This window comes from Medicago sativa, chromosome 1 (assembly GCF_051527215.1).
Source record: "Medicago sativa cultivar Bolivia chromosome 1, Bolivia_mono, whole genome shotgun sequence".
Classification (NCBI taxonomy): Eukaryota; Viridiplantae; Streptophyta; class Magnoliopsida; order Fabales; family Fabaceae; genus Medicago; species Medicago sativa.
This window is the reverse complement of record NC_140749.1, coordinates 55,733,218-55,745,125: the sequence shown is the minus strand read 5'-3', so window position 1 is coordinate 55,745,125 and position 11,908 is coordinate 55,733,218. Positions and strand designations below refer to the sequence as shown.

Here is an 11,908-nt window from a genome sequence, read left to right as displayed (position 1 = left end):
AAAAAATATGGCAGGCCAGGCTTAGGCCTTGCAAAGCCTAGCTCGGCCTAGCCTATTCCCATCCCTAAATACAAGAAAGAAAAAATATTAAACAAAATAGGACGCGTGAGAAATAAATAGGGTTGAAAAAGTAATAATTAGCCTCTAAACCTTTTGCACCCTCTTCACTGCATTTCAACTCCTTTCAAGTAACACATTTAATGCATCAAGCTATGACAATCTTCAATGTTTCGATCCCGGCGGATCGATACCTCTCTCGTTTCTCCCACGATGTTCTGTTTCAAATTCGTTGCACCCACCACCGGAACCACCTGATGTCGTTCGCACGTCGTCACTCAATTGGCGTCTCTCAATTACCACCAAAGGTATCACAGCAATGCAATTTTTAGATGAGTATTCATTCACACAAATAATAACTGTCCTCCAATTGTTCGAGGAAATGCCAAAGTGTCATGTACCTGTTTGTAATGCTATCAGTAGCATGTGCATGGAAAATGAGCTGGAAGATGTTGCTTTTGAATTAGTCAAAGACATGCATAGGACATGTAAAACACATGATAATTACACTTTTTCCAAAATATTGATTTTATGTTCTCTGAAACTTTTGCATTCTGGGCATATATGTTAGTTATCTTGGCTACCTTACAATATGAGGGGAATTGGTGAAAGAAATAAGAAGGATCAAGCTCTTAATTTTGTTTGGATATGGAAAAAAGTAAGTTCTCTGCCATTATTCAAGAAAAATGCACACATAGTTTTCCTACACAAAGAAATGAACATGAGAAAAGTGTCATCGAACGATTTCGAAACCTGGTTTGTTGCTTGTCCTAGAGAGTTTGATCGTAGAGAACTGGAATCTACAAGAAGAGAGTTTCATCCTAGAAGAATTATTGGTTACAGTTCATTTTGTACTGTGTATAAAGCTTTCTTTATATTTTTTTAGAACCATTGCTGCAGTGAAAAGGTCGAGGCATTCTCATGAAGGGAAGACCGATTTTCTCTCTGAATTGTCCATTGGTTTAAGGCACAAGAATTCGGTTCAGTTGTCGGGTTGGTGTGTTGAGAAAGGTGAGCTGGTTCTTGTTTATAATTTCATGCCTAATAGAAGCTTTGACAAGATGATTTACAAAGAACCTAAGATAGGGAAATTGTTGAGTTGGTCTCATAGGGTTAATATTGCTGTTGGGTTGGCTTCTGTGTTGGTTTATCATGAAGAAGCTTTGAGGTTTATTTCAAAATCAATTGCTCTAGCCCTTCAAGCTCTAGCTGCAGAACAATATTTACTACTTCTAACTTCAATAGTTTTTCAGGAAGTAATTAAATCTTTCAAAGGGAAATTGAATTTTGTATATATGGAAATGGATAATGAAGAGATTGGAAAGCTTGTTTCAGCTCACATTGACAATATTAGGTACACTCCAATAGTGCCTGCATACACTTTGGAATCTATCAACTACCTTGCAAAAAAATTAATTGCCAAGATGGAGGAGAAAACGTATGATCCTATGAAATTTGATGTTGAGGTTACAATTAACCTTGTTCCAGGAAAGTTTTACTTAATTAAGGTAGTTAAATTATGTTCATTGCATCCATGTCAGTACCTTAAAGTGGACAGGAAAACTACAAACTATATTCTCATGATAATTTTCTTTTGGTTTTTGACAATTGAAGATGATATATTGAGTAATGCATCTACTGTGGCTGTTGAATTATTTGAGGAAGCACAGTTTTTATTTTGTTTGTGTAAGTGCATGGATACATTCATTCTGGATGCAAGTGATCGGGGAAACTCAATCAAAATGGCTCTAAACTTTATTGGCAAGGCTTGGAATCAATTTTTCAGCTACAAGGAGTCTCGTTGATTAAAGTCACCGCATGTTTTCCCAATTCAAATATGCACAACTTCTTCCTTGTGTTCCACAGGATGCTATTCACAACACATATTTTTGTTTCCTTCTACTCTACACTAAAGCAAGCTCAGCTAGTTCTTCATCAGTTTGCTTTTATAACCATTTTCCACAGGAAGATGGTCAATAGAGGAAATGTTCGAGATGCTAAGGTTCTACACAAATGGAAAGCTTTGCCTCTTAAACATGGAACTTGTGATTTTTCATCCTTAAGGACAAGGATGTTTGAAGGGAAGGGTATTGTTAGATAATTAGTTTATTTAAATAATATTTACCTTATGCCATTTTATTCTTTTAGCCTTGAGGGTTGTATTTAAACTTGGCCTTGTGCCTCATTTGCAATCAATCAATATTCAACAATTATCTTCTTCTCTATGATAAACCCTAAAACTCTCATTCAACACTATTCTTACATGATTTCTCTTTTGTACCGAATTCTATTCTAAATCATTAGAATTCCTACACTGAGACTTGGATTTTATCGGTTCGTCCCTAGAATCCATTTTTACCGTCTCACTATCCACATCAGTTATAAAGCTACCGAACTATTCTATAATAGAAGTTCATTGACAATAGTCAATAGTCATTAGACAGTACTACTTTGATATCAAATACAAGAAAGAAAAACAAAATTAAACAAAGTTAAAGTATCTGGTAAACAAATAATAAATTCATAATTGATTAATTATTTCAGTTAAAATGTTGATAATGATGGATTTTTTCCTTTTGGTGTCATACAATGATGGATTTAATAATTACAAGTTTTACAAGGGAATGCTGATTTTTTTTTTCTTCCAAGTCATGAATGAGAGAGCAACTAGTTTCCTTTCCCTTTTGATTTGAAAGTAATTTATTCTCCAGCATCATCCACTTCCAACGTCAAGTTGAATCTAGATACCATCAAAGGGATTATGTGAGAAGTATAGCATAAACTCCAACTTTATTCTCATTGAACTCGTAATATTTCACACAAAAATGAAATTCAAGTAGAGCTAACTATATAGAACCTATATCCTCCTAACTGTCAACTAACTGTGGTTATTTCTATAGCTAATCAAGGTTGGAAGGAGTCCTATGATTGAAATAATGATATTACATGCAAAGGAATCATCATAAAATCTATTTTGCAGCCACAGGTGTAACATTTTCATGCGACCCTAATGAAGTACCTTGCTCGACGCACTGAAAGAAATTAAATCGAAAATCATTCAGAAGAATAGGAACATTGGAGTAATTTCATGCTGTCAATGATATATGCTTCCAGAAGCATGTCAAAAAGTACCAACCTGAACTGTAACTGTAACTGTAACTGATGCAACTACTTTTTAAAGGAATGACGAATTTTGGAAAGTAAAAAAATAATGTTACGCATTTTCAGTAGAACAAGATGAGTTAAATTCAGGCCAAGTTTTGTTCCTTATAGATTACCATTAACATATTAGAATGTCTTAGATTTCATTCTTCCAAAACGTGCCCTCCATTTCTAAATGATTGTCGTTTAAGGTTTGTGCTCGGGAATGAAGAAAAACAATAAATAAATTGGTTGACTGAAATAACTTTTACCTAATTTATTAGATTAGGGAATTAAAAATGTTCTATAGATTAGGGAATTCTCTACTCGCCTTTCTATCTTCTATCAAGTTTATTTCTCTGCAATATTGACTAGAAGATAAATATATACCAAAATCCAAAGATGGCATACATAATCAATTTTTTGCAATTAATACCTGAAGAAGATAACCATGAAGCCAATCCAATGTCTGAGGAAACATTTACCACGGTCAACCCCTGTAGCATCATATGATAAGAAGTGCAGATGAATAAAATTAACATCACAAATTTATAAGGGCTTAACGTAATACTATAATCAGAAATAAGAATTCATGCCAAATGTTTCTCATTTGTTAATAAATAAATAAATAAAAGCAATCTAGCAAATAGATAAAAATGTCTACATAAAAGGCAGATATGGAACAATTTGAATTGTGACAACATGCAGGAGTTGTCTTGGTAGTTATCAAAAAAATGATATCCAAAAATTCTAGCAATCAATGTAATGTTATATTTTTGTGACACACCTGCGATGTGAACGACCACAGATAATCCTGTATGGTTTTCAAGTTGTCTATGAGCTTATCAAGATCCTGCAAATTGATTAACAACATTCAGAATACAGATGAACTGAACGAAATTCCAACATTTATTAGTTTATTCATGTTAGAATATATATGTTTTTTGTTTGAGTTAGAGTGTTAGAATATAAGAAAATATCTAATAATAGTTGCGAGCGGAGGAGACCTTATTCATATTTATGAAGGAAAAAATGAATATGTGTTCAGAAATAGGAAGACCGAGGCTTGTTTGGTTTGACATTTTTAGTTGCATGATAAATTGGAGCAGATTGTTTGAATGTTTTTAAAATTAATAACTAAAAGTGGTTTATTTATAAGCACTGTTCTTATTGACGTTTTACAAGATTATTTCTTTGGCATCATTCTGATTCTGTAGTTTCTATCATTTAAAAGGATTTTCTAAGAACAAATCACCAATTGAGTTCTTTTCCGTGCCTCTCAACATACTAAAATGAAATACTCGTCAGTATTCAAATACAGGAATAATAAAAGTTTATAATTTATTGTACCTTATCTGGGCACTTCTCGATAAATGTACGAGAGGAAATCCACTCTTCAAGTAATGCTTGCAAATAAGGTAAGAGAAGTAACACTAGACTATTTGACTTTTAAAAGCTACAAGTAAACGGTGCTATAGATTGTGCCTATAAATAAAAACAAAAACCATTTATGCGTGTAATCGTTACTTCTTCCATGGAAATAATGGACAATGAGACAACCTTATGATCAAATTCAGCCATCTTCAAAACAATGTTATAAAGTCGACATGTCGGTCTAAGTTGTAAAGTTGTAAGATGTCGTCCAAAGTATTGGAGTCATATAAGATGTTCAAGATGCTTAAGATGTAAGATGTTGAGTCCATGCATACTCATTCAAGTTGAAGGCTTGATACCCTGAAGCCTTGCTCAAACACGTTGAGGGCTTGATGCCCTGGAGTTTTTGCTCAATTGAGTTGGGGGCTTGATGCCCTGGAGCCTTTTTACACTCAAATATGTTGAGGGCTTGATGCCCTGGATTGGTACCACATGCATTTGCATATTCAAGATGATCTAAGATGATAAGAGTTGCATAGTCGAGTCGAGTTGCATTTGTCGAGTCAAGAGTAAAGTTGTCTTATGAAGTTGATGTTGATGCCGATTAAGAAGTTGTCTATGGTGATGATATGATGCTATATGCTTATGTTGATGAATGATTATGATGCAATGATTTTACATAATTGTTATTATGATATATTGATAAAGTTTAAGTTGTTAAATATAATTGATGAAATATATGCTTAATATTATTGTTTATGAAATCTCACCCCTTCTGCTTGAAAATGTTGCCCTTCGTATGAGTAACTTGCAGGTAATCAAGAATAAGCGTGGTCGTGAGTGGACTCCTCACTATGTGTCTTTAGGTGCTCTGATACGTAACGGGATGAGAATTATGCTACAGTTTTCTGTTCCTTACGTATTGCTTTGAATTTTCATGAAATAAATGATGAACAAAGACTTTATGAGATTTTTATGATGAGGCCTGCGTGCCAAAGACTTTTATGATGTTAAACTAATTTCGTTGCGTAGTTTTAAAGATTAAGTTGAATAATTTTGAAGGATAAATTGTTATCCATTCAATTTTACGATTTTTAAGAAGTGTAGCATTCTGTTTATGATTGAAAATACTATGATTTATTATGAAATTTTTATGTCGGGAAAACAAGGTGTTACAATTGGTGTCAGAGCAGGTCGGTCCGTCCGGCCAAGTAGTTGAGTCGAGTAGTGTCGTCTAACAGTTGGAATACCATTATTATGTTGTTCTGATTGTTGTGTGTTGTGTAGAGAACTAAGATGGTTGGAAGAAATGATGCTGCTATTGCTGCTGCGTTGGAAGCTGTGGGGCAACATCCTAATGCTGGTGCTGGTGCTAATGCTGAAGTAAGAATGTTGGAGACTTTCCTAAGGAATCATCCCCCTACTTTCAAAGGAAGGTACAACCCCGATGGAGCTCAGACGTGGCTCAAAGAGATTGAGAGGGTCTTCCGTGTTATGCAATGTACGGACGATCAGAAGGTGTGTTTTATTACGCACATGTTGGCTGAGGAAGCTGATGACTGGTGGGTGAGTCTTCTACCTACCTTAGAGCAAGATGATGCGGTCGTTACTTGGGCTGTGTTTAGGAGAGAGTTTCTAAACAGATATTTTTCGGAGGATGTTCGCGGAAGAAAGGAGATTGAATTTCTTGAGCTGAAGCAAGGTAACATGACTGTGACAGAGTATGCTGCAAAATTTGCGGAGCTAGCTAAGTTTTACCAGCACTACACCGCTGAGAATGCTGAGTTTTCCAAGTGTATCAAGTTTGAGAATGGTTTGCGTGCTGACATCATGCGGGCCATTGGGTATCAACAGATCCGTGACTTTTCTGAACTAGTGAGCAGCTGCAAAATCTATGAAGAGGATACTAGAGCTCATTACATGATTGTGAATGAGAAGAGAGGAAGGGGTCAGCAAAGTCGTCCAAAGCCTTACAGTGCCCCTACTGATAAAGGAAAACGAAGAGTTAAAGATGAGAAGAGGCCGAGAAAGAATGATGCTGCCGCTGAGATTGTTTGCTTCACTAGTGGCGAGAAAGGCCATAAGAGTAATCCTTGTACTAAGGATGAGAAACGGTGTTTCCGTTGTGGCAAGAAAGGACATTCGTTTGCAGAGTGTAAGCATGAGGATGTTGTATGCTTTAATTGCAATGAAGAAGGTCATATTGGGTCTCAATGCAAGAAACCGAAGAAGACTAAGACTACTGGGAGAGTTTTTGCTTTGACTGGTACTCAGACAGAGAATGAGGATCGCTTGATCAGAGGTACTTGTTATATTGATAATACTCCTCTAGTTTCTATTATTGATACTGGTGCTACGCATTGTTTTATTGCTATTGATTGTGCTTCTAAGTTGGGTCTTACTATGTCTGATATGAATGGAGAGATGGTTGTCGAAACTCCAGCTAAGGGTTCGGTGACCACTTTTCTTGTTTGTTTAAGATGTCATTTGTCTATGTTTGGTCGAGATTTTGAAATCGATTTGGTTTGTCTACCTTTGAGCGGAATGGATGTAATTCTTGGTATGAACTGGTTAGAGTACAACCATGTCCACATCAATTGTTTTAGTAACTCGGTGTATTTCTCTTCTGCTGAAGAAGAAAGTGGAGCAGAGTTTTTGTCTACCAAGCAGCTGAAACAGTTAGAACGCGATGGAATTTTGATGTTTTCATTGATGGCGTCTCTGTCTCTTGAGAATCAAGCAATGATTGATAAGCTACAAGTGGTACGCGATTTTCCTGAAGTTTTTCCTGATGAAATTCCTGATGTGCCACCGGAGAGGGAAGTTGAATTTTCAATTGATCTTATTTCGGGAACGAAGCCTGTGTTTATGACTCCTTACCGTATGTCGGCTTCTGAGTTGGCTGAGTTGAAGAAACAGTTGGAGGATTTGCTTGATAAGAAGTTTATACGACCGAGTGTTTCACCTTGGGGAGCGCCGATTTTGCTAGTGAAGAAGAAAGATGGGAGTATGAGGCTGTGCATCGATTATCGACAGTTGAATAAAGTGACTATAAAGAATAGATATCCACTTCCAAGAATTGATGATTTGATGGATCAGTTAGTGGGTGCACGTGTGTTTATCAAGATTGACTTGAGATCGGGTTATCACCAGATTAAAGTGAAAGATGAAGATATGCAGAAGACGGCTTTTAGAACGCGTTATGGACATTATGAATATAAGGTGATGCCATTCGGTGTTAGTAATGCACCTGGTGTGTTTATGGAGTATATGAATCACATTTTTCATGCATTTTTGGATCGCTTCGTGGTTGTGTTCATCGGCGATATTTTGATTTAGTCTAAGACTGAAGAAGAACATGCTGAGCATTTGAAGACTGTCTTGCAAGTGCTGAAAGAGAAGAAGCTTTATGCTAAATTGTCAAAGTGTGAATTCTGGTTGAAGGAGGTAAGTTTTCTTAGCCATGTTATTTCTGGTAGTGGTATTGCAGTTGATCCGTCTAAAGTTGAAGCGGTATCACAATGGGAGACTCCTAAGTCAGTTACAGAGATTAGAAGCTTTTTGGGATTGGCTGGCTATTATAGAAGATTTATAGAGGGGTTTTCTAAGTTGGCACTTCCGTTAACATAGTTGACTTGTAAAGGTAAGGCCTTTGTGTGGGATACTCAGTGTGAGAATAGTTTTAATGAATTGAAGAAGCGTTTGACGACGGCTCCAATCTTAATTTTGCCGAAGTCCAATGAACCTTTTGTGGTGTATTGTGATGCGTCCAAGTTGGGCTTAGGTGGTGTGCTTATGCAAGATGGAAAGGTGGTTGCTTATGCGTCAAGGCAGAAAGGTGGTTGCTTATGCGTCAAGGCAGTTGAGAATTCATGAACGAAATTATTCTACTCATGATCTTGAACTAGCTGCAGTTGTATTTGTGCTTAAGATTTGGAGACATTACTTGTATGGTTCGAGATTTGAGGTGTTTAGTGATCACAAGAGCTTGAAGTACTTGTTTGATCAGAAGGAATTGAATATGAGGCAGCGGAGGTGGCTTGAATTGCTGAAAGATTATGACTTTGGTTTGAATTATCATCTGGGTAAAGCTAATGTAGTTGCAGACGCTTTAAGTAGGAAGACTTTACATATGTCTGCTATGATGGCTAAAGAGTTTGAGTTGCTAGAGCAATTTAGAGACCTGAGTTTGGTGTGTGAATTGTCACCTCGGAGTGTTAAGCTGTGTATGCTGAAGATTGATTATGATTTCTTGAAAAGTATTAAAGAAGCGCAGAAAGTCGATGTTAAGTTTGTGGACTTGTTGGTTGCTGACAATCAGACTGAAGATAGTGACTTTAAGGTCGATGATCAAGGCGTGTTGAGATTTCGAGGTAGGATATGTATTCCAGACAATGATGAGATAAAGAAGATGATTCTTGAAGAGAGTCATAGGAGTAGCTTGAGTATTCATCCGGGAGCTACAAAGATGTATCATGATTTGAAGAAGTTGTTCTGGTGGTCTGGACTGAAACGTGATGTGGCACAGTTTTTGTATTCCTGTTTGATTTGTCAGAAGTCGAAAGTTGAGCATCAGAAACCTGCTGGATTGATGACACCTTAAGATGTGCTAGAGTGTAAATGGGATAGTATATCCATGGATTTTGTGACGAGTTTGCCCAATACTCCTAAAAGGAATGATGCCATTTGGGTGATTGTTGATAGATTGACGAAATCGGCTCACTTTATTCTGATTAATATTAGTTTTCCTATAGCTCAGTTGGCAGAAATTTATATTCGAGATATAGTGAAGCTGCATGGTGTTCCTTCGAGCATTGTGTCGGATAGAGATCCGAGATTTACTTCTAGATTTTGGAAGAGTTTGCAAGAGGCCTTAGGTTCTAAGTTGAGATTGAGTTCAACTTATCATCCTCAGACAAATGGTCAGTCGGAAAGAACGATTCAGTCGTTGGAAGACTTGTTGAGAGTTTGTGTACTTGAGCAAGGAGGAACTTGGGATAGTCATCTTCCGTTGATAGAATTCACGTACAATAACAGCTATCATTCTAGTATTGGAATGGCACCATTCGAGGCTTTGTATGGTCGGAAGTGCAGAACTCCGTTGTGTTGGTTTGAGTCAGGTGAGAATGTGGTTTTAGGACCAGAAATTGTTCAACAGACTACTGAGAAGGTAAAGATGATTCAAGAAAAGATGAAAGCGTCTCAGAGTCGACAAAAGAGTTATCATGATAAGCGTAGGAAAGACCTTGAGTTCCAAGAGGAGATCATGTATTCTTGAGAGTTACTCCCATGACCGGTGTGGGTCGTGCATTGAAGTCAAAGAAGTTGACTCTGAAGTTTATTGGTCCATATCAGATATCAGAAAGAATTGGAACGATGGCTTACCGAGTGGGTTTACCACCGCAACTTTCAAATTTGCATGATGTGTTTCATGTGTCGCAACTTCGGAAGTATGTTCAGGATCCATCTCATGTGATCCAAAGAGATGATGTGCAAATTAGAGATAACCTTACGGTTGAGACCTTACCAGTGAGGATCAAAGGTCGTGAAGTGAAGAAGTTGAGAGGCAAAGAGATACCCCTTGTGAAAGTCGTTTGGGACGGAGCGACTGGCGAAAACTTGATGTGGGAGCTAAAGAGTAAGATGTTGGAGTCTTATCCAGAGTTGTTTGCTAGAGGTAAATTTTCGAGGACGAAAATTCTATAAGTTGGGGAGAGTTGTAACGCCCGTTTTGATTATTTAATTATTTTAATGAGTTTTAGAATATATTTATGTATGATCGGTATGATTTATATGATTTATATGTGAATTATATGAGATTTATGTGATTTATAATATTTATGTGAATTATATGATTTTTAGAGATTTTATGAGATGTTGTGACTTATTTTATTATTTAATAAAATAAGATTTGAAAATAATATAAATATTAAAATGTGGGGCTGTGTTGTGATTTGAGAAAGTTTAGTTGTGAGAAGAGAAATAAGTGAGAATAGAAAGAAGAGATAAATAGAAGAGGAATAGGTTAGAAACGTTTTTACGTTAAAACGCTTTTGGGAAAGAGGAGAAAGAGGAGAACTCAGAGAGAGAACCCTACGAACGAAGAACGCTGCTTTTGATTTCAGAAAGACAATCTAAGGTAAGGGTGGGATTCATATTCTCTAATCTTAAGTATGTTTTTCTGAAATTGGGTTTGACAAAAGTTGTAGGTTGTGAGTTTTGGGGATTAGGGTTAATCTCATGTTGTTGTTCATAGCTTTGTTGTTTGAGAAATTAGGTCTTTGAATTAGGAATTTAATTGTTGAAAGTGCATGAATTTCCCATGAATTGCTGTGTTGAATTGATGTCCATGTCTTAGAATGATCATAGGCAATGTTCCCTATCAAATTTGGGGTTTGGGTGACTTAAAATTGGGTTTTTGGGGTGAAAAATGGTGTAAAAATCGTAACAGCCTGTGCCAAATCGTGCTCCGATTATTTACGAATGAAAATGCTAATTTTGACCCAGAAAATCGTGTTCCGATTTTCCAAATCGTACTCCGATTGACAGCATCCCCTGTTTTGCGTTCTTGCGCCTTTTTCACCCATTTCTGTTCCAAAATGGCTTTTGGTGTAAACATGAAAGTTGTAGATAATTGAGTTAGTTTTCTAGTGGCTTTGGTTTGGCTGGAAAATGATTTTTAGATCTTAAGATATGATGAAAATACTCTAAGGAGGTCTTAGTGAAATTTTATGAAAACTAACCCAAAACTTATAGATTGTCTCCAAACTTCAAAGCTTGAGTTCTATGAGTTTAATTAAGGTGTTTATAAGTATTTAATCTATGTTGTGATGAATTTAACTTGGTTTGATATGTAATTAATTGATTGATGTATATGTTGCTATTGTTGTTAATAGGTTGGAAGATATTATGTGATTATTGTATGTTGTATAACGTCATGTTGCTTATGCCATTCAAGTTGTTATGCCCAAGTTGTGTTAAAGCATATGTTGTTAACTATGATGATATAAGATGTTGTCTATGATTGATGAGTTATGATAATGTCGTGTGAAGATGTTGTTGTTTTGCTGTTGTTGACCTTTAATGTCATAAAGTCGATATGTCGGTCTAAGTTGTAAAGTTGTAAGATGTCGTCCAAAGTATTGGAGTCATATAAGATGTTCAAGATGTTTAAGATGTAAGATGTTGAGTCCATGCATACTCATTCAAGTTGAGGGCTTGATGCCCTGGAGCCTTGCTCAAACACGTTGAGGGCTTGATGCCCTGGAGCTTTTGCTCAATTGAGTTGGGGGTTTGATGCTCTGGAGCCTTTTTACGCTCAAATATGTTGAGGGCT

At 36.5% G+C, this 11,908-nt stretch overlaps 1 protein-coding gene and 1 long non-coding RNA gene across 2 annotated transcripts; one reads left to right on the top strand and one right to left on the bottom strand.

The window, feature by feature from the left end:
- Positions 1–3,666: 3,666 nt before the first annotated feature.
- Positions 3,667–4,682, bottom strand: LOC146955571 (uncharacterized). The gene is made up of 3 exons (XR_015016701.1): positions 4,549–4,682; positions 3,986–4,051; positions 3,667–3,695 (listed from the first exon to the last, which is right to left on the bottom strand). It is a non-coding gene; the product is annotated as an uncharacterized LOC146955571 (long non-coding RNA).
- Positions 4,683–5,868: 1,186 nt separating this feature from the next.
- On the top strand, positions 5,869–8,438 carry LOC146955570 (uncharacterized). Its single transcript, XM_085748763.1, has 2 exons — positions 5,869–7,670; positions 8,357–8,438. Exons 1-2 carry the CDS (start codon positions 5,869–5,871, stop codon positions 8,436–8,438), a joined length of 1,884 nt encoding a protein of 627 aa, XP_085604889.1.
- Positions 8,439–11,908: the final 3,470 nt, after the last annotated feature.

Coding starts and splice junctions, on each gene's coding strand:
- LOC146955570 (XM_085748763.1), top strand. CDS start 5,869: ATGGTTGGAAGAAATGATGCTGCTATTGCTGCTGCGTTGGAAGCTGTG. Junction 7,671..8,356: donor ATTGATGATTTGATGGATCA/GTTAGTGGGTGC, acceptor AGTTGGGCTTAG/GTGGTGTGCTTATGCAAGAT.